General features: G+C 43.0%; 1 protein-coding gene across 1 annotated transcript in view; it reads right to left on the bottom strand.

Annotated features, from left to right (window-relative positions):
* nmbr (neuromedin B receptor) overlaps positions 1 to 22,441 on the bottom strand; it is a 39,858-nt gene extending 17,417 nt beyond the window's left edge. Inside the window, exon 1 of the mRNA XM_087990993.1 lies at positions 21,875 to 22,441. Coding sequence (XP_087847119.1) covers positions 21,875 to 22,278 — 404 coding nt within the window. The 5' untranslated portion in view covers positions 22,279 to 22,441. The remainder of the gene's footprint in view (positions 1 to 21,874) is intronic.
* Positions 22,442 to 22,910: the final 469 nt, after the last annotated feature.

The following is a 22,910-nucleotide window of genomic DNA, read 5'->3' as shown; positions in this document are numbered from 1 at the left end:
AATGAAATCACCTTCTTTTGTAAGGTTATTTCACTTTCTTATTCCTCAAGCTTAACCTTTGATGGATAAAGGACATGTCTTTAATAGAATCATAGATTACCTACAGTGTGGAAGGAGGCATTTCAGCCCACATCAACCCTCCAAAAAGCATCGCACACAGATCTATCCCTGTAACTCTGCATTTCTCATGGCTAATCCACCTAGTTTTCACATCTCTGAACCATCTGGCATGGCCAACCCATCTAACCTTCACATTCTTTGACTGTAGAGAAAACCAGACTACCCAGAGGAAACCACAGACACGGGGAGAATGTGCAAACTCCACACAAGTAGTCACCTGGGGGTGGAATTAAACCCAGGTCCCTGGTGCTGAGAGGCAGCAGTGCTTGCCACTGAGCCACCGTGCCACCCTTTATAGGCAAGATCGTGAGGGGTTCTGCAGTCCTCACTTTCTCCTAGAAGATCGCGAGGGGTCTCAACAGGTTAGTCTGAGACAAGCCACTCCCATTAGCACCAGGCTCAAGAACATTAGTATAGGATTTGTGAGGTCATGTTGCAGCTGTACAGGATACTGGTTAGGCTACTCTTGTGTGAAATTCTGGTCTCCCTGATATAGGAAGGATGCTGTGAAACTGATTGGCAATATTGATAACACAAGACCAAACCTTTTTGTTGCAGTGAGTGGCTAAGCTGTGGATTGCACTATCCAGAAGTGTGGTAGAGGCAGATTCAATCATTACTTTCCAAAAACAATTGGATAGGGATATAAAAGGGAAAAAAACTGCAGGGTTGCAAGGAAATCTCAGCATTGCAGTCTGTGTCCAATGACGTTGCCCATGAACAGAGCTAACAGGGGTTTGTCAGGTTAAATGGCTCTCCTTTGTGCTGAAGTATTTCTATGAAATGTCTCAGAAGTGCAGTCAACATGGCAATGTAGGAAGCACAGAATAAAAGGACATAGGTTTATAAACTAGTCTAGTATCAGGCCTATGGCCAGTCACCTGATTGTATGTGCTAAGGATTCTTGGTTTCACTGACATCAGAGTGATAGTTAATTCCCTCTCACTCCATTGTGTGAGGGTCACTCAAATACTGAAGTCAAAACCAGTCTGGTAGCTTCCCACTGGCATGCTCTGCAATGCAATCTGTCCCTCATATCCTTCTTTCTAACTATTCTTGCAAATTCTATTCAAGATTCCATTGAACTCACTCTCTTGCTCCTCCTAAGTAACAAACATATCATCCTCTGTGCTCACTGCATCCTAATTGAGCTGAAACCAAGACTCAGTATGCTTCCTACATTGCATACAAACAGAAAACATAACAGCTCAGTACTGTAACGGTGAAAAATTGTTTTGCATAGATTCATGGTCATAGAGATGTAAGACATGGAAACAGACCATTTTGTCCAACTCATCCATACCAACCAGATATCCTAATCAGAAAGTGTGGCGCTGGAAAAGCACAGCCGGTCAGGCAGTATCCGAGGAGCAGGAGAGTTGATGTTTTGAGCATAAGCTCTTCATCAGGACCAGAAATTCCAACCGAATTTCGTCCCATTTAGCAGCACTTGGCCCATATTGCTCTAAACCCTTCCTATTCATATACTCATCCAGATGCCTTTTAAATGTAATAGTTACACCAGCCTCCAACATTTCATCTGGCAGCTGATTGCATACACACGCCACTCTCTGCATGAAAACTGTTGTCCCTTATGTCCCTTTTATAGATTTCCCCTCTCACCCTAAACCTATGCTCTCTAGTTCTGGACTCCCCCAGTCCAGGGAAAAGACCTTGTCTATTTACCCTATCCATGCCCCTCATGATTTTATAAACCTCTATAAGGTCACCCCTTAGCCTCTGATGCTCCAGAGAAAACAGCCCCAGCCTATTTAGTCTCTTCATACAGCTCAAACCCTCCAACCCTGGCAACATCCTTGTAAATCCTTTCTGAACCCTTTTAAGTTTCACAATATCCTTCCTATAGGAGGGAGACCAGAATGCACACAGTTATCCAAAAGTGGCCTAACCAGTGTCCTGTACAGCCACAACATGACCTCCCAACTCCTGTACTCAATACTCTGACCAATAATTTTGGAAACAATGAAACAATCTGCCAAACAGGAAGGAGAGACCCGGATCTTACAAAACATGATTGGGTATTGGAATGGAAGAGTCAAACCACTAGGAAAACAAATAAAAGCAAAAGTTGTGGGATTCAGTCAATGGGTCAGGTAGCATTGGTGTAGGGCAACAATAAATTTACCTTCAGGTCCGTGACCAGAACTTTCCAGTGACAGGTCTTTGACTGCTCTTCTCACTTCACAAAGGGAACCGGACAACTCACTGTTTTGAGCATTTTGGGGTTTTATTTCAGATTCCCCAACATCTGCAATGCTTTGCTTTTGTTCCTGAATGACAAGGCTTGGTGGGATCAATTTTTCATCATCCTTGATGTCTCTTGACGTTTTATGATCAACTTGTTCAGAGACACCTTTGGAGCAGGTGGGATGCAAACCCATATCTCCTGGTTCACAGGTAGGGGCACTACTACCGCACCACAAGGAAACCCCCCATCTTGATTTCTCTTAGATTTCTAGCTTATTTATTTCACCTGCAATTCTAATCTATTTCTTATCTCCCTGAGCCTCCCCTTCTGCAAGCTTATATTTTGTTCTGGGCTACAATTGGGTATTTATTGCACTACTATTCCCTCACCACCTGAAGCCTGGAGGAAGAACGCCTCAGCTTCTGCCTCGGAACACTTCAACCCCAGGGCATCAATGTGGACTACACCAGTTTCCTCATTTCCCCTCCCCCCACCTTACCCCAGTTCCAACCTTCCAGCTCAGCACCATCCTCATGACCTGTCCCACCTGCCAACCACCCTTCCCACCTATTCGCTCCACCCTCCTCTCCGACCTACCACCCTCATCCCCACCCCCATCCAGCTATTGCACTCTTTGCTACCTTCTCCCCAGCCCCACCCCTCTCCCATTTATCTCTCCACCCCGGAGGCTCTCTGCCTCATTCCTGATGAAGGGCTTTTGCCTGAAACATCGATTTTCCTGCTCCTCGGATGCTGCCTGACCTGCTGTACTTTTCCAGCACCACCCTAATCTAGACTCTGATTTCCAGCATCTGCAGTCCTCACTTTTGCCTATTTATTGCACAATTCTAGTTGCCCTTTGAGGGGTGTTGGGGGGGGGGGGGTAGTAGTCAATCTTCTTCATATACACTACAGCCCTTCGATATCCCAGGTTTGGACTTACCTATCTGTTTCTCAATTTATATAACTTTCCCCTCCTTAAGCCAAGCTCAGGACCCTCTGAATTATTGATATTTCCTCAGAGAATCTCATTCTGTTTACAAATTTTCAAATGTTAACGAAGTCCAAACAATCAAGTATTTAATAAGTATGTATTTAGTAAGCTGAGCTTTCCTGGAGTAAGGTTGATGTGTTGCACCCAACAGAGTCAAGTAGATGGTTGATGCAGGGTAATTAAAATTATCTCCTGCCCAAACATTGCGGTACAATTTGCCAATGATTTATATTTCGATTTACTGCCTGCAGTTAGTTAAATTGGTCGTTGGAACAGCAGTTGTAATCAGGAAAACGGAACAGCTTGAAGAGGAATGAGCCGCCTGCCTTCTGTATTAAGCCAAGATTTACCTTCCATAAAACAAGTGTGTAAAGCCCTCCGAGATGTATACTGTTTGTTTTATGATGTAATGTGTATACAGTGTTTGAGGGCACCTTCCTCAATAGCAGTTGCTATGCAACGGAAGGTTAAAATGACAATTTTATCTATTTGGAAAGCTGCCAAATTCTGGTCACCACATGTGAGGGAGGTTCTTGCGGAAGGAATATACTAGAATATTCTACCCATGGTGAGGGGTGTCAGTGGGCAGGAGAGACTGGAGAAGCTGGGGAAGTCTTCCTGAGAGCAAAGAGAAGATTTAATAGAGATGCTCAAATTGCTGGAGGGCTTTGATGAATTAAATAATGATGGAGTGTTTTTCTGGGTAGGAAGTGAAGGCAACAGATGCCACAAATTGAAAATATTTGGCAAATGGACAATGTCTTGTGGAAGGCTTAAATTTTGGTGCAACCAGTTATTGTGCTTGGGTCACCTCAAGTGGAGTGGAATCAGAGTCAATGACAACATTCTGACTTGAAACGTCAGCACAGTGGCTTAGTTGTTAGCCATGCTGCCTCACAACATGAGGGACCCAGGGTCAATTCCAAATTCAGGTGACTTTCTGTGTGGAGTTTGCCCATTCTCCCCATGTCTGTCTGGTTTCTTCCTCCAGTCCAAAGCTGTGCAAGTTACGTGAATTGGCTGAGCTATAGTGCCCAGGGATGTGCAGATTAGGTAGATAATGCAGGGTTACGAGGGTTGGATGGGGGGATTTTGGGACTGGGTGGGATGCTGTTCAGAGGATTGGTGTGGACTCAGTGGGCTGAATGGCCTGTCACCACATTGTAGGGATTCTGTGACCCTAAAAGGATAATGAAGAAAAATCAATATGGGGCTGCATCAATATCTCCTTCAGAAGCCAGCATAAGCTCGATGGGCCAACTAGCCTCCTTCTTTGTTTGCTGATCTTAAAATTCAAAACGCAGATCAAAGTTCCAAAAGTTGAACACTACGGGAACCAGCTTCACATGTTCTTTCACAATAATGATCAGATTTATTCTGTTATTATGTGAAAAAAAAATTTCAATTCTGTTTACAGAACATGCGAGGGATAATCAGAAATGCACAATGTGATTTATAGCCAATCTGTGCACTCTGAGAGAGTTCTTATTTACACAGCTGATCCTCTCTTATAACATGGAAGAGCCAGTAAAATACTGGGACCTGCATTGCTGAAATTCTGAATGAAGAAGAACAAGAAAGCATTAATTGACGTTCTCTGTGAACGGACTGTCTCTGGGTTTAATGACCAAACTCAGAGCGACTGATCCTTGATAATGACCGCCCCTGATATTTAGGCTGCATTTTGATCAAGGAGCCCCACGTAAAACCGAATCAATGGGAATCCCTGCTGGTAGGAGTCAGAGCTGGTACATAGGAAGATGGTTCAGATTGGTCAAGGTTAATCATCTCAACTCTAGGACGTCTCTGCATGACATCTTTAGAGTTTCATCTCAGTCTCAACCACCTGTGTTATCAATAACTTTTCCCTCCATCATAAAGTCATAAATGGGAATGTTTGCTACTGATGATACAGTGTTCAGCACCATTCACAATCGTCAGACACTGAAACACCCCATGTCCAAATGCAACAAGACTTGGACAATATCCAGGATTGGGCTGAAAGATGGCAAATTACATACTTGCCAGGCAATAACTATCTCCAACAAGAGAGAATTGAACTATCACCCCCAGACATTCAAGGGTATTACTGTTGCTGAATGCCCCAGTATCAACATCCTGGAGTTATCATTAAACAGAAACTGAACTGGACTCACCATGTAAATAGCTGAAAATGTGTTGCTGGAAAAGCACAGCAGGTCAGGCAGCATCCAAGGAGCAGGAGAATCGACGTTTCGGGCATGAGCCCTTCTTCAAGAATGAGGAAAGTGTGTCCAGCAGGCTAAGATAAAAGGTAGGGAGGAGGGACTTGGGGAGGGGCGTTGGAAATGCGATAGGTGGAAGGAAGTTAAGGTGAGGGTGATAGGCCAGAGTGGGGGTGGGGGCGGAGAGGTCAGAAAGAAGATTGCAGGTTAGGAAGGTGGTGTTGAGTTTGAGGGATTTGACTGAGACAAGGCGGGGGGAGGGGAAATGGCTATGACAGCAAGTCAGAGACTACAATTCCTGCAGGAAGGAAATCACTTCCTGACTCCCCAAGGGCTCATGCCCGAAACGTCAATTCTCCTGCTCCTTGGATGCTGCCTGACTTGCTGCGCTTTTCCAGCAACACATTTTCAGCTCTGATCTCCAGTATCTGCAGTCCTCACTTTCTCCTGTCCATCATCGACAAGGTACAAGTCAGGAGTGTGATGGAATACTCCCACTTGTCTGGATGAGTGCAGCTTCAGCAAAACACTCAAGAAACTTGACACCATCCAGCAGTCTGTCTGAATGACATCACATCCACAAACATCCGCTCCCTCCACCACAGATGCTCAGTCACAGCAGTGTGTATTAGAGACAAGATGCACTGTAGAAATTCACCAAGGCTCCTTGGACAGCACCATCCAAATCCATGACCACAGGGGGAGTAGATACATGGGAACAGCACCCATTTGCAAGTTCCTGTCCAAACCACTCACCATCCTGACTTGGAAATATATCGCAATTACTTCAGTGTCACGTTCCTGAGATTTTCACCTTTCTGCATTGTTGATGTACATATATCAAATGGACCGTAGTGGTTAAGGAGGGCAGCTCACCATCACCTTCTCAGGGGCAACTAGGGAGGGACAACAAGGGCTGACCCAACCAGCAACACCCACATCCGAAAAATGAATAAACAACACTTGGATAATCAGATAAATGAATGCTTACTCTCATTCTTCATATTATTGCATAACAATAACAAATCAGAGATTTCTGACACTAGTCAAATTCTAGCACCTGTTGTGAATACAATAAACTAACAACCAATTAGGAAATATAAACATAGACAGGGTCACCCAGAGATTCAAATAGTAAAATGACCACTGCTGTGTCATATGATTTAGTATTAATTGGTTACTAAATTATAACTGAGGTCACTGACTGAGGCTTTTATAAATGCATGATTAATTTTGGATTGGAACCTCACTTAATAATTTAAAATCAACATGCAGCTGCCTAGAATTATTCCAGAGCTGATTTCTTACAATCTTGTGGTTACATTAACTGCTTGATTCCTTTGGACAATGGTGACATTGTGTGGAGCTTTGAGGGATGGACCTGTCTCCATTGAGGGTTCTCTGTGTCCCTTGGATTCTCTGAAACTATTGTATACATTAATTACCATATCTACAGTAATCACATTAAATCCCACCTACCTCAGTCCCAGTAAAGTACGTTTAGTCAAACAGATCTGTACCTGTAACTGACCTTTTTGAAAAATCCAATCAAGTTGGTCTCTCATGACCTTCCTTTAACAGAACTACCCTGACTGTTCTTAAGTAATCCCTGCTTCTCTAAATGCAGATTAATTCTGTTCCTCAGAGTTGCTTCCAATAGCTCCCCACCATTGAGATTGGATTGACTGGCCAGTGATTTCCTGTGAGAGGGAACCCACACAGATACAGAAACAATGTACAAACTCCACACAGCTGATCAACCAAGGCTAGAACTGAACCCAAGGTCCCTGTGCTGTGAGGCAGCAGTGCTAACCACTGAGCCATTGTGCCACGCCAAGCACCAGAATGCCCAAGTCTCTTTTGACAGCCACAATGTTTAACTTCGCATCATTTAGAAAGTACCCTGATTGATCGTTTTTCGGTTCAAAATAGATAATCTCACACTTACTTACGCCTGAACCCCATTTACCACAGTTTTGCCTATTCACTTAGTCAACCAATAACCTTTTGTAAATTTATACATCATTTATAAATGTATACATCATTTATAAATTTATAAATCATTGACATTGTCTGCAATGCCCCTAACTTTGTGTCATTACTAAATTTCGAGTTATGACTTTCTATTTCATTATTCAAGTGGTTAATAAATAAAGTGAATAATTGTGACCCTAACACAGATCTTTGTGGGGCACTACTGGTTACATCCTGCCATTATCCCAACCTCCGTCTCTCTCACTGTAGATTCTGTCTAACTCACTGAGCACTTCCAGTCTGTACCCATATGCAGCAAGATATGGACATCGTCCAGATTTGGGCTCTTCAGTGGCAAATAAAATTGGCAGCACACAAATGTCAGGCATTGAGTATTGTCAATGAGAGAGAATATATCCATTTCCCCATGGCATTCAATGGCATTACAATAACTGAATCCATCACTGCCAACAACCTGGGGTTACCATGGACCAAACCTGAGCTGGACCAGCCACATAAATACCATGGCAATAAAGACATAAATTCTGCACTGAGTAACTTAGCTCCTGACTCACCAAAACCTATCTACCATCTACAGGTAATGAGTCAGTGGCAGCACCATTGACAAAGATGCACTGCAGTGACTCACCAAGTGTATTTTGGCAGTGGATTTCAAACCCGTGACCTCTACCTCCTGGAAAGTTGGGGGCAGCTGATGCTCGAATGTGTCACCAGCTACAATTTCCCTTCCAAGTCACGCAGCATCCTAACTTGGATCTGTATCGTCATTCTTTCATTTGTCATTGAGTCAAAATTCAGGAACTTGCTGACAGCACTGTGAGTGTCACTAGCTGCCATGGACTGCAAATGTTCAAGATGGGCAGCTCACCATAATCTTCTCAAGGGCAATTAGAATCTCTACAGTGTGGAAGTATGCCATTCGATCCACATTGACCTTCCAAAGAGCATCCCACCAAGACTAAGCCCTTTTCCTATCCCTGTTCCCATGGCTAACCTATCTAGTGTGGATGCTAAGGGCAATTTAGCATGGCCAGTCTATCTAACCTGCACATCTCTGAACTCTGAGAAGATTGACCCTCCTCATTCCTGAAGAAGGGCTTATGTCCAAAATGTTGATTCTTCTCCTCCTTGGATGCTACCTGACCTGCTGTGCTTTTCCAGCAACACATTTTTCAACTCTGGGAAGAAACCATAGTAAACTCACACAGGCATAGGAAGGATGTGCAAACTCCACACAGACAGTCACCTGAGGCTGGAATTGAACCCGGGTCCCTGGTTCTGTGAGGCAGCATTGCTAAGCACTGAGCCACTGTGGCACCCATAACTTGGGATGGGCTCCACAACTCATGAATGTTTAAAACTAAATCCCATTTTTATTTCTGACCCGTGCAAGCTGCATCAACGCCTTGTTTTCTGTGCTGTAACCTTATAAAAATTGTTAGTATGATACAATTTAATAATGAGGAAATGGAGGCTAAATTATTCATATTCTATTAGACTAAATCACAAATGAGACTGATTTAATTTTAATAAACCACAGATTCTGGGTATCTAAAATCCAGAGAGAAAATGCTGAATGTACTCAGCATGCCAGCATCAAAATGGGGAACAACAGATTAATGTTTCAATTATATCAACATATAAGCCCCTTTATCAGAATTGGTTCTGTACCTAACCCAGCACTAATGGACTTACTGTGCAATTCCTGCGCTCTCTGGTTTTATTAAAAGCAGTTTAGATTTTGCACAAGACAGACATTAAAATAAGAGGCAAATAAATCAGAGGGCTCAATGTACTTCTCCGTTCCATTAACCTGCATAATTTGAAAAGACTGTTACAGAGGATCAGACACAGAAATGTATAAAACGTAATTGGGATTTAATTCACTTGTTTGATGTGGAATCGGAGCTAAGGTGAGGATTGACATGACAATAGGCGGTGTTGCTGGGAAACAGGAGGTGGAGGTATAGTTCATACTCTGAGATGATCCACTGGGAGAAAAGTTGCATCCGTATTCCAAATGGGATTCTAGGAGTGTTCTCAAATTTCTTAATATTCTAAAGTGAAGATGGAAGAGTGTTCTTATTTTGCTGTAGTTATCTCTAGTGAGCAACTATTTCTGTGCGTGCGTGTGTTTCCATCTTCTCAAGTTGCATGTTTGCAAAAATGGACCGGGTTATAGACACATTCCTTGATATATTCTGTCCTTACCTTTTGCAGTTTTTTCTATGGAATCTATGTCTCTGGCAATGCAGATTTGGTCTGAAAATGGTCATGCCCCAGTGATTAAAATGACGACAGACTGTAACTGATGTAACCAGTTTCTGCACTTGTCCACACATTACAGTCATTTATGAATGACCTGTCATATTGATATTTGGAGCTAGAAATTCATAAAGAAGGAAGTCAAAGCTATGGTAATTATAAACAGTGAATGGTACTAATTAGATGTTTAATGGTCTGTCTGTACTGTAGATATTGCTGGGATGGCCAGCTATTGCTCATCCTTAATCAGCATTCAGAAGTTCCTTGGGAAGATGGTGAACTAATTCTTGAACCAATGCAATCCATCTGGTGTAATTATTCTTTTGTTCTCCTAGAGGGTAGAGGTTGTGGGTTTGAGAAGTGCTCTTGAAGACCCTTGATGAGTTCCTGCAGCCCACATCATATTTAGTACACAGTGTTGTTATTGTGCATCGGTGGTAGAGGATGTGAATACTTAGGTTGGTGGATGGGGTGTCATGAAAATGGGCTATTTTTTCCCGGATGGTGTCTCGTTTCTCGAGTGTTATTGGAGCTGCACCCATCCAGTCAAGTGAGGAGTATTCCATCATACTCCTGACTTGTGCCTTGTAGATGGTGGGCAAGGTTTAGGGAGTCAGGAGGTGAGCTACTCACTGCAGGATTCCTAGCCTCTGACCTCCCCTTATAATATCTGTAGTTATATGATATACCAATTCAGTTTCAATTCAATAGCAACTCCAGGATGTTGATAGTTCAGCGATGATAATATCATTGAATGTCAAGGGGTGATGGTTGGAATCTTTTTTGTTGGAGATGGTCATCGCCCAGCACTTGTATAGTAGAAATGTTATAAGTCAACTGTAAGCCCAAGCCTGGATGTTTCCCAGGTATTTCTGTATTTGGAGCTGAATTTCTTCAGTATCTGAGGAGTCACAAATTCTGATCACCGTGCGGTCATTGATAAACATCCCCATATCTGACCATATGACAGGGTAAAAGGTCCTTGGTGAATAAACTGAAGGTGGTTGGACTTAGGACAGAACTCTGAGAAACTCTGACAGAGATGTCCTGGAGTAGAAGTGATTAGCCTCCAACAACCACAACATCTGTGCTAAGTATGACTCCAATCAATAAATCTGAAGAGTGAGTATAGATGAGAGGAAGTAAGCAGCCCCCTGCACTTTTCACATTTCTCTGTTTATATGAACTGTATAATAAACGTTAATGACAGAAACATAATGTCAAATCATCAGTACAATATATTCCACATCCCTGAATGCAGAAGGCAGTTGATGAGAAGACTGCAGAAATACCAGCCTGAAACTTGTTAAAAATTAAAATTGCACCAAGGGACAGATTAGTTAATGTCTGAGTCCTGTTGAAAGTATAGGCCGATTGGGTGAGGGTAGAAATGTTGAGGTATTGATCATATCTGGGATCTTCATCTACCTCCGCAGACAAGCTTCATTGTAAAGTCTCACTTCAGGTTAACTCAACTCCACAATGATGAGAAACGGGTCCCTTGGTTTGTTCTGCCTTCCCTCTTATGGATCATTGAGTTAAAAATCACACAATTTCAGATTACAGTCCAACAGATTTATTTGAAAGTACTACCGAATAAACCTGTTGGACTACAACCTGGTGTTGTGTGATTTTTAACTTTGTACACCCCAGTCCAACACCGGCATCTCCCAAATCATGGAGGATTGAAATACACCTTGATTATTTCTCCCTCTCTCTCCCTGACACACACACACACACACTCCCACAGATCAGAATGAATAAACAACATGACATGACATCTGGCAAAATAAATCAGTTTATCAGTTTCCAGGAAAGCAGCAGATACTCACAGCTGCAGTCCATATTCTGTATTCCACAAAAATTAAAGCTTTATCAGTTAGACAGGAAGATCCCTGAACTCAGCAGTTAATGAATTTTTTGCACAACAAATTTACTTCTAAGAAACATAATGGCAGGGGCAGGTAAGAACAAAACTCCAGTCTAGTCTATTCACTGCTACAGTATCCCTCGAAAACCCTCACTTGATTCAGTAACAATGCATTAGTTTGAAAGCAAGAGCAAACATGTTTGATGGAAATGGAACTGGTGTGAAACTCTCTCCTCCTCTGGCATCTTTCACAGGACAAACACCAGACACTGAAATAAATACAACAAAAAGCTGTAGGTGCTGGATATCTGAAACAGGAACAGAAATTGCTGGAGAAACTCATCAGGTCTGGCAGCACCTTTGGAGAAAAGGTAGAGTCAATGTTTTGAGTCCAGATTGCAGTTCTGAAGAAGGGTCACTTGAATCAAAATGTCATCTCTACTTTTTCTCCACAGATACTGCTAGGCACTGAGGTGTTCAGGTGAGCTAGCACACCAAGCACCCGCAATCGCAACATAGCTAGAATGCTTACCAAAATGTATCTTCAGTGGGGAGATTGAAGTCAGGGGTGTGTTGTCATGGCTATCGAAGGAAAAAAAAATTACAGGGGAACTCTCTATGCTTCATTTAAGAGAATTGATATTGATCGCAAATCCTGAGAGAAACTCATGCACACTTGCTGCACTTAATGTGACTGAAATAAAAATACAGTGCAGCCTCCTGCAAAAGGAAATGCATGCCACACGCAGAGAGAGAAGACAACAGGAGCCAATCCACATCTTCTCCTAAACTCTGTGACAGCCTGTACTATTTGCCAGAGAAACATCCAAGAATTGACCAGCCCTATCAGTCACCAATGCATCCCCAGGCCCTTACCAAAGCCACCCATGCTGAGAATGGTCACTTTCATCTTGAAGAATGAACAAGATGACATAAGAGGTTGTACAGTGGCTCAGGGGGTGGCACGATGACTCAGGGGGTATCACAGTGGTTCATTTGGGTGGGACAGTGGTTCAGGAGACGGGATGGTGGCTCAGGGGACAGCACGGTGGCTCATGGGCGTGCATGGTGGCTCAGTGGTTAGCCATGCTGCCTCACATTGCCAGACACCCGGGTTCAATTCCAGCCTCAGGTGACTGTCTGTGTGGAGTTTGCACATTCTCCCCGTGTCTGTGTGGGTTTCCTCCGGTTGCCATGGTTCCCTCCCACAGTCTAAAGATGTGCAGGTCAGGTGAATTGGCCATGCTAAATTGTCCATAGTGTTCAGGGATGTGTAGGTATTGTATATTAATCAGGGGTAAATGTCATAGAGTCATAGAGATGTACAGTATGGAAACAGACCCTATGGTCCAACCTGTCCATGCCGACCAGATATCCCAACCCAATTTAGTCCCACCTGCCAGCACCCGGCCCATATCCCTCCAAACCTTTCCTATTCAAATACCCATCCAAATGCCTCTTAAATGTTGTAATTGTACCAGCCTCCACCACTTCCTCTGGCAGCTCATTCCATACATGCATCACTCTCTGTGTGAAAAAGTTGCCCCTTAGGTCTCTTTTATATCTTTCCCCTCTCACCCTAAACCTATGCCCTCTAGTTCTGGACTCACTCACCCAAGGGAAAATATCTTGTCTATCCATGCCCCTCATGATTTTATAAACCTCTATAAGGTCACCCCTTAGCCTCCAATGCTCCAGAGACAACAGCCTATTTAGCCTCTCCATACAGCTCAAACCCTCCAACCCTGGCAACATCCTTGTAAATCTTTTCTGAACCCTTTCAAGTTTCACAACATCTTTCCAATAGGAAGGAGACCAGAATTGCATGCAAAATGTAGAGTATTAGGGTAGAGAAATGGGTCTGGGGGTGGAATACTCTCCGGAGGGTCAGTGTGGAATGGTTGGGCCAAATGGCCTGTATCCACAGAGTAGGGATTCTATGATATCTAGACACAATGACATGTGCCGCAATTACAGCACAAACATAGCTAAACAGGTTCCTGGCTTCCACCTATTTTCAACAATCTATCTTTTAAAACAAAAGATGTATTTGTACAGGGAACCCCATGCAGAGGAGGTTTTCAACAGTTTATGCTGATAAATGAAGTTTGCACTGGTATTGTGGTGTAGAGGCTTGAAACAGGCAAGATAAGATTCTTCTAGTTTCCTAACACAACAAGTTGTCAGTATTGGTGGAAGTGGCTTTATAATCCTGAGCAGTGATGGAGGGGTAAAGCTGAGTGTTATCACTGAATGTGTGCAGAAACTAACCCTGTGTCAATGCTAGTTGCCACTGCATGTCAACAAACAGAGAATCCACAAAGTATCCACAATAGGGTGCAAAACATGAGACATTAGGGCTAAAACAAAATCAGCAGATCACATTTACAACATCTTCAACAGTAAGAATGCGTAAACACTAATGATCACAGTTTCTACAATAACAACTGACTTTAGAATGCCATCAATGAAAAATCACACAAGAATGTTGCAATGGGAAATTTAATGCCAAACTACATAATACGAAGTTGGGAGGGACTGGTTAAATAGATAGGTTTTAGAGCTCAGAGTTTCTACAATAAGAAGAGTGAAATAAGGGAGGTGCAGAGGTTTGGGTGTGTTTGGGAGGGGATGTCGGGTGAGTTAGGGAAGCTGAGGCATAGTTGCAAGTTGTCCAGTCATTAAAATTGGAGATACTCAAAATGCCAGTCTTAGATTCTAGAAGATTGCGTGATTGGAGAAGATTACAGAGATAACGCAGGTCAGGTCATGGAGGAATGTGAAAATCATGATGAGCATTTTAATTCATTCATGGGGTGTGGGCATCACTGGCTGAGCCAGCATTTATTGCCCATAGGAGAGTTATGAATCAATCACTGACATAAAACATAGAGCATGGAACATTTCAGTGCAGTACAGGTCATTCGGCCCCCAAAGTTGCACCTACCTGTGAAACAAATCTAAAGCCCATTGAACTTACACTATTCCATTATCATCCACATGTTTATCCAATGATCATTAAAATGCCCTTAAAATTGGTGAGTCTACTACGTTGTAGGCAACGCGTTCCACACCCCTACTACTCTTTGAGTAAAGAACTTCCTCTGATATCTGTCCTATGTCCATCACCCCTCAATTTAAAGCTATGTCCCCTCGTGCTAGCCATCACTATCTGAAGAAAGTGAGGACTGTAGATGCTGGAGATCAGAGCTGAAAATGTGTTGCTGGAAAAGCGCAGCAGGTCAGGCAGCATCCAAGGAGCAGGAGAATCGACATTTCGGGCATGAGTCCTTCTTCAGGAATTCCTGAAGAAGGGCTCATGCCTGAAATATCGATTCTCCTGCTCCTTGGATGCTGTCTGACCTGCTGCGCTTTTCCAGCAACACATTTTCATCACCATCTGAAGAAAAAGGCTCTCACAGTCCACCTTATCTAATCCTCTGATCATCTTGTATGTCTCGATTAAATAACCTCTCAACCTTCTTCTCTCCAATGAAAACAGCCTCAAAGCCCTCAGCCTTTCCTCATAAGACCATCTCTCCATACCAGGCAACATTCTGGTAAATCTCCTCTGCACTCTTTCCAATGCTTCCCCATCCTTCCTATAATGCTGCGACCAGAACTGTACAATACTCCAAATGCAGCTGCACCAGTATTTTGTACAGCTGCAACATGATCTCATGGCTCCAAAACTCAATTCCTTTTCAATAAAACCGAATACTCTGTATGCCTTCTTAACAGCTCTATCAACTTGGATGGCAACTTTCAGGGATCTATGCACATGGACACTGAGATCTCTCTGCTCATCCACACTACCAAAGATCTTACCATTAGCCCAGTACTCTACATTCTTGTTACTCCTTCCAAAGTGAATCACCTCACACTTTTCCACAATAAGCTCCATTTGCCACCTCTCAGGCCAGCTCTGTAGCTTATTTATGTTCCTCGGTAACCTGCAGCATCCTTCAGCACTATCTATAACTCCACTGACTTAAGTGTCATCCGCAAATTTACTAACCCAACCTTCTGCACCTTCGTCCAGGTCATTTATAAAAATGACAAACAGCAGTGGCCCCAAAACAGATCCTTACAGTGCACCAATAGTAACTGAACTCCAGGATAAACATTTTCCATCAACAACCACCCTCTGTCTTCTTACAGCTAACCAATTTCTGATCCAAACCGTTAAATCACCCTTAATCCTATGCTTCCGTATTTTCTGCAATAGCTCACCATGGGGAACTTTATCAAATGCTTTACTGAAATCCAAATCCACCACATCAACACTTTGCCCTTGCCAACTGTTTGGTCATCTTCTTAAAGAACTCAACAAGGTGTGTGAGGCACGACCTACCCTTCACAAAACCATGTTGACTATCACTGATCAAATTATTCCTTTCTAGATGATTATAAATCCTACCTCTTATAATCCATTCCAACACTTTACCCACAACGAAGTAAGGCTCACTGGTCTATAATTACCAGGGTTGTCTCTACTCCCCTTCTTGAACAAGGAAACAACCTTTGCTATCCTCAAGTCTTTTGGCACTATTCCTGTGGACAATGACAACGTAAAGATCAAAGTCAAAGACTCTGCAATCTTGTCCCTAGCTTCCCAGAAAATCCTAGGATAAATCCCATCCAGTCCAGGCATTTATCTATTTTGACAAGTTCCAAAATTGTGAACCTCAATCCCGACTCGTCTCGTAGCCTGTGTCTCAGTATTCTCCTCGACAACATTGTCTTTTTCCAATGTGAATTCTGACGAAAAATATTTATTTAGCCTCTCTCCTATCTCTTTGGACTCCACACACAACTTCCCACTACTGTCCTTGACTGGCCCTAATCTTACTCTCGTCATTCTTTTATTCCTGACATTTTTATAGAAAGCTTCAGGGTTTTCCTTGATCCTACCTGCCAAAGACTTCTCATGTCCTTTCCTGGCTCTTCTTAGCTCTCACTTTAGGTCTTTCCTGGCTAACTTGTATCTCTCAAGCACCCTAACTGAGCCTTCACGTCTCATCTTAACATAAGTCTCCTACTTCCTCTTGACAAGAGAGTCAACTTCCTTAGTAAACCACAGTTCCCTTGCTCGACCACTTCCTCCCTACCTGACAGGTACATACTTATCAAAGACATGCAGTATCTGGATTAGTGGTGCTGGAAGAGCACAGCAGTTCAGGCAGCATCCAAGGAGCTTCGAAATCGACGTTTCAGGCAAAAGCCCTTCATCAGGAATAAAGGCAGTGAGCCTGAAGCGTGGAGAGAAAAACATGCAGTAGCTGTTCCTTGAACAAGCTCCACATTTCAATTGTGCCCATTCCCTGTAGTTTCCTTCCCCATCTTATGCATCCTAAATCTTGCCTAATTGCCTCATAATTGCCTTTCCCCCAGCTGTAACTCTTGCCCTGCTGTATACCTAATCCTTGCCATCGCTAAAGTAAACATAACTGAATTGTGGTCTTTATCACCAAAGTGCTTACCTACTTCCAAATCTAACACCTGGTCTGGTTGATTATCCAGTACCAAATCCAATATGATTTTGCCTCATGTTGGCCTATCTACATATTGGGTCAGGAAACTCTCTTGCACATATTGGACAAAAACTGACCTATCTGAAATACTCAAACTATAGCATTTCCAGTCAATATTTGGAAAGTTAAAAGTCCCCCATAACTACCCTGTTACTTTTGCTCCTATCTAGAATCATTTTTGCAATTTTTGACATGGGTCTGGAGTCACATGAAGGCCAGACCTGGTAAGGAAGGCAGTTTCCCTCTCTAAAGGACATTAGTGAACTAGATGGTCTTTTCTCTCCAATAATCATTTTGTGGTGATCATTAAACTCTTAATTCCATTTCTTAAAAAAAAAGAATTCAAATTCTACCATCATGGGATTTGAATCCAGGTCCTCACGATGTTACCTGGGTCTCAGGATTAACACTCCAGAGGTAACACCACGAGGTCATCACCTCCCCACTGAAGGGACACTAGTGAGCTAACAGCCAATATAGATTCCTGATGAAGGGCTTTTGCACGAAATGTCATTTTTCCTGCTCCTTGGATGCTGCCTGACCTGCTGTGCTTTTCCAGTATCACACTCTCGACTCTTATTGCCAGCATCTGCAGTACTCACTTTCACCTAGCCAATATAGATTAGCAAGTGTCAGGGTGTAGGTGAATGTGAATTGGTGTGAGTTAGGATTTGAGTAGGTTTATGGATACCTTCAAATTTATGGAAGCTAAAATGTGGAAGTTCATTCAAGAATGTGTTGGAATAATTAATTCTTGAGGTAACAAAGTCATGTAATAAGGATAAGTTTGTTAGAAAGATAAGCAAAAACTCCATATTACAATTGAGAAAAGTGCAAAAGGAAGCAACAGAGTGAATATGTTGCCATTTGTGTATTAAAGGCAGAGGGAATGTAATGAGAAAACCAAGCTGCAAGCAAATAAATAATATGCACTTTCATCACAGATTCATTCATTCCTCAAAGCAGGAGGGTACTTTAAGCATAAACAGTTGGAAATTGTAACTATGATATTGCACAACAGCCTCAGAGTGCTAGCCTGATGTTTCTGTCCTCTTGATCACCAACAATCTGTCTTGGTCCCCTCACCTTCCACCCCGGAACACTTCAACCCCAGGGCATCAATGTGGACTTCACCAGTTTCCTCATTTCCCCTCCCCCACTTTACTCCAGTTCCAACCTTGCAGCTCAGCACCGCCCCATGACTTGTCCCACCTGTCAATCTTCCTTCCCACCCATCCACTCCACCCTCCTCTCTGAACTATCTTCATCCCCACCCCCCATTGTACTCTTTGCTACCTTCCCCCACCCTCCTTTCTGACCTATCACCTTCATCCCCAACCCCATCCACCTCTTGAACTCCTTGTTGCCTTCTCCCCAGCCCCACCCCCTCCCATTTATCTCTCCACCCTGGAGGTGCCCTGCCTTAATTCCTGGTGAAGGGCTTTTGCCCGAAAAGTCAATTTTCCTGCTCCTCGGATGCTGCCTGACCTGCTGTGTTTTTCCAGCACCACTCTAATCTAGACTCAGATTTCCAGCATCTGCAGTACCCACTTTTGCCTGGTCCACTCACGTTAACATGATGGTCAAGAAAGCCCAACAGCATCTCTATTGCACAGGAGGCTAAGGAAATTCAGCTGATCAACCAACACCCTTACCAACTTTTATAGGTGCACCATAGAAAGCATTCTATCTGGATGCATAACAGCATAGTATGCCAACTGCCCTTCCCAAGACTGCAGGAAACTACAGAGAACCGCGAACACAGCCCAGTCAATTACATAAACCAGCCTCCCACCCATTCACCCCATCTATACTTCCTGTTGCTTTAGGAAAGCAATCAACATAATTAAAGACCCCTCCCACCCCAGTTATACTCTCTTATGAGTCAAGAACAGCTTTGTTCCCCCATTATCAGACTTCTGAACAGATCTCTCAAATGTTGATGTTGACCTCTCCCTCCACCTTCTCTGTGGCTGTGACATTGTATTCTGCACTCTGTTCTGCTATTCTGATGCACTTTGTATGATACAGTCTGCCTGTACAGCACACAAACATTTTCTACTGTATGTTGGTACATGTGACAACAATAAATCAAAACAAATCAAAGATCTCACTTGATATTATGTAAAATCAATGAACTGATCACAAAAAAGCCATTCAGTTCAATACATTCATGTGTTTATGCTTCCCACAACTTACACCCACCTCTTCTCCATTTAACCCGATCAGAATTTCCATCTTTCCATCCTTCCATGTGTGCTTACTTCATTTGCCCTTAAATGCACCAGAGGAATGTCACATAAATGCACAAAGGATTTGTTCACTGTTTTGGTTGATAGGGATATCTAATCCACAAAGCTACTGGCTAAGCTTTGAAAAGAGTATCGTTGCAATGTATAAAGATGGTGTCCTCTAGACCTAGCTGTCAATTATACTACATGGAACAATGGTGTCAGCAAAGCACCACAACCCACAAAGCACCCCCTCCCCTCACCCCACCCAGTTCAATGAATACATGCACTTTTTTAAGTTTAAATGTCACATTTGGGCATCACAGAAAAATCAGCACTTATTGTGCCATTCCTAATTTCCCTTGACAAGATAGTGATAAGATATCTTTTATTTTCAATAGAGCTGAATGAGTTCCAGACAATTTCACAAGTCACTTAAGTTTCTATCACATTGCTAGAAGCTTGAAGACACTTTATTTCAGAATGGGTAAGGATAGTAGATTCCCTTCCAGTGTGTGATGGTTTGAATTAGGTTTGTTTGCAAGGAGCTTCCTATATTCAAATAGCCTAGGGCTTTTGGAGGTGATGCTTATGCAGAATAATTGCACGAGAGGAGCTGACAGATGAATCAACATCTCAAAGAATGGAGGAAGAACGCAAAAATGGGGAATTTATCTTAACAATGTGATGAGTATATTACAAAGTGCTGTTAGAGATATGACAGAACAACATACTGGCACAAATACACCTGGTGTCCCAGTGGGGCATCTACTGAATATTTATTGCACATGTGAAGATATGCAACTTGCATTTATATCATGCTGCGATTGCAATTAAATGTCCCCAGATCTTTAATAGGCAGCAGTAAAGCTTCTTATTAATAAAAATATGTTTAGAGGTGACCAAAAGCATAGTTACAGGAGTAGGATTTGAAAAGGCTTTGGAACAGAAAGTTGACAATAAAAATAGAAAAAGCTGGAAATGCTCATCAGGTCAGACAGCATCTGCAAAATTGCAGGGTTAACATTTCATGTTGCAATGACCCCCTCCCCCCACCCATATACTCCTGCAGAGGGTACATAATGAAACTGCCTTTTTTTCCCAAAATGAAAACAGAAAGGGCTGGAGAAACTCTGCAGGTCTGACAGCATCTGTTGAGAGAAAACAGTCAGAGGTCACATGACACCAAGTTATAGTCCAATAGATTTTATTTGAAATCGAAAGCTTTTGAAATGGTGCTCCTTCATCAGGTGAAGTGGATGGAAGGGCATAGTCAGAGGATTTACAGGCTGAGAGATCATTGCAAAGTAATTCCAGGTCATTAAGAGCATCAAACGATAGTACAAATGGTGTGAGGGGAGTGTCAACAGGCTGGATAACAAGTCTTTGGAGGTGATCAAAAGTGTCAAACAGTGTGAGTGAGGTGTCAATAGCGGAATAGCAACTAAAGCGTGTGATGTTAAATCAACCTGATGGACTTTAAACTGGTGTCATGTGACTTCTGACTTTGTCAACTCCAGTCTAACACTGGCACCTCCACATTGAGAGAAAATGGAATTAATATTTCAAGACCAGTAACCATTCTTCAGAACTTCTTTCTGAGTTCTTTAGAGGTTCTACTAACTGAGTGAGGAGAAAGTGAGGTCTGCAGATGCTGGAGATCAGAGCTGAAAATGTGTTGCTGGAGAAGCGCAGCAGGTCAGGCAGCATCCAGGGAACAGGAGAATCGACGTTTCGGGCATAAGCCCTTTTTCATACTAACTGAGTGAGGCAATTGCCATGCCACAATGTATTTATCTTTTAACAATTATAATAGCTAGTATTCATATATTTTTCAACCAATGAATGCACATCCTATGAGAAAGGTCAATTATTCAAACTTTGCACTGCTGTACTGCATGGGATTTTAGATTGTACTGTCATTCCATGTCCACTATCTTTGTTCTAATTGTATCATACAGACAGCTTGAGAGGTTTTTGTTTCTAAAGGGGGGGGGGGGGGTGAGGGGAGTGATAGCAAGGAATATGAGAACATTATTTCTTTCATCATTGAAGCTCCCAATGTGATGAATGTAAAGATCATTCCATACATTTGAGGGTTGTCTATTAGAAAAAAAAATCCCTTCACCCTGGTAAAGAAACTGAAGTGCCTCAATCTCTCTGAAAGGATGTAATTTGTCTGCTTTCTTACAAATTCCATTTCTTTTCAAATTTTGAGTGCTTAGAGCTACTATTTACTAAAAATGGATTACTGCATTCAATTATCTTCATTTTATTATAACTGGGATGAATATCTAGAAGAATACACCAACAGATAGAAGGGGAATTTGGTAAGTTAATAGATTGATAGACCAGAAGACAGGTAGATACATATATACAAAACAAACAGAAAGTGTCTGATAAAGTCAACACTAGATAATTGCAGATGGAACTGACTAGATGTCCCACTTACCTGTCTGCACTGAGAGCCGTCAGGGTGAACACTGACACTCCCACTGAGGTGAGTTGGATCATGGGGATGAGCTTACAAGCCAGTGAGCCGAAGATCCAATCCTCAAAGAAATACCTGGCAGCGTCCACTGGGACACAAGTGACCAGGAGCAGCAGGTCACCAGCTGCTAAACTGGAAATGAAAATGTTAGGCACACTTCTCATAGCGCTGTTAGCTACAAAGACCCTGACCAAAGTGATGTTCCCCAGCAAGCCCACTGTGATGAGGAGGAGGTAGATGGGGGGGATGATGCATCGGATCACAAAGAACGCGGTGTCAAGGTAGACTATTTCCTCTGTAAAGTTGTTCCAAGTTGCTCCGTTGAGTGAAAGAAAAGTACCGTTGTCGAACAGTTCACCATCCATCCTCCTGAAGCGTTGGCTCCTGTCCCAAGGGGAAAATAAATGCTGGACAAGGATGCCTTATGCTTTCGCTACAATGGTCTCAACTCCACCCCCACCTACTACCTCAACCTCGTGAGGTCAGCTCCTTTCCAGACAGTCAATTATCTGGATAATCAGCAAGTTGCGTCACTGTTCTTTCGCAACAAGTTCCCTGAAAGAAAGAAGAGGAAGAGAAGTCAACCGAAATTCTGGGAACACGTTCACAAGAATATCAACCACCAGACGTTCACATTTCATTCTCTAAATATTCCCAAATCATCTACAAACAAAAGTTAAAAATAAGTGCCGCAGGGCTTGGAGATTACCTGAGACTGCAAGAGAGAGCCGGTTGCCCGCTGCTATCCAGTCTCAGCGTCTGTGGAAGGAGCTGTCCCCGATGCGTGGTGCTGAAACTGTGGAGCGAGCTGACTGTCCGCTGCTATCAAGCCTCAGCGTCTGTGGAAGGAGCTGACCCCGATGCGTGGTGCTGAAACTGTGGAGCGAGCTGACTGTCCGCTGCTACCCAGTCTTGGCGTCTGTGGAAGGAGCTGTCCTCGATGCGTGGTGCTGAAACTGTGGAGCGAGCTGACTGTCCGCTGCTACCCAGTCTTGGC

Source organism: Chiloscyllium plagiosum, unplaced genomic scaffold (genome assembly GCF_037043375.1).
Source record: "Chiloscyllium plagiosum isolate Xiang-an unplaced genomic scaffold, Cpla_swu_hap1 HiC_scaffold_10, whole genome shotgun sequence".
NCBI classification, from domain to species: Eukaryota; Metazoa; Chordata; class Chondrichthyes; order Orectolobiformes; family Hemiscylliidae; genus Chiloscyllium; species Chiloscyllium plagiosum.
Note: the sequence above shows the minus strand (reverse complement) of the source record. Positions and strands in the feature narration are given on the sequence as shown.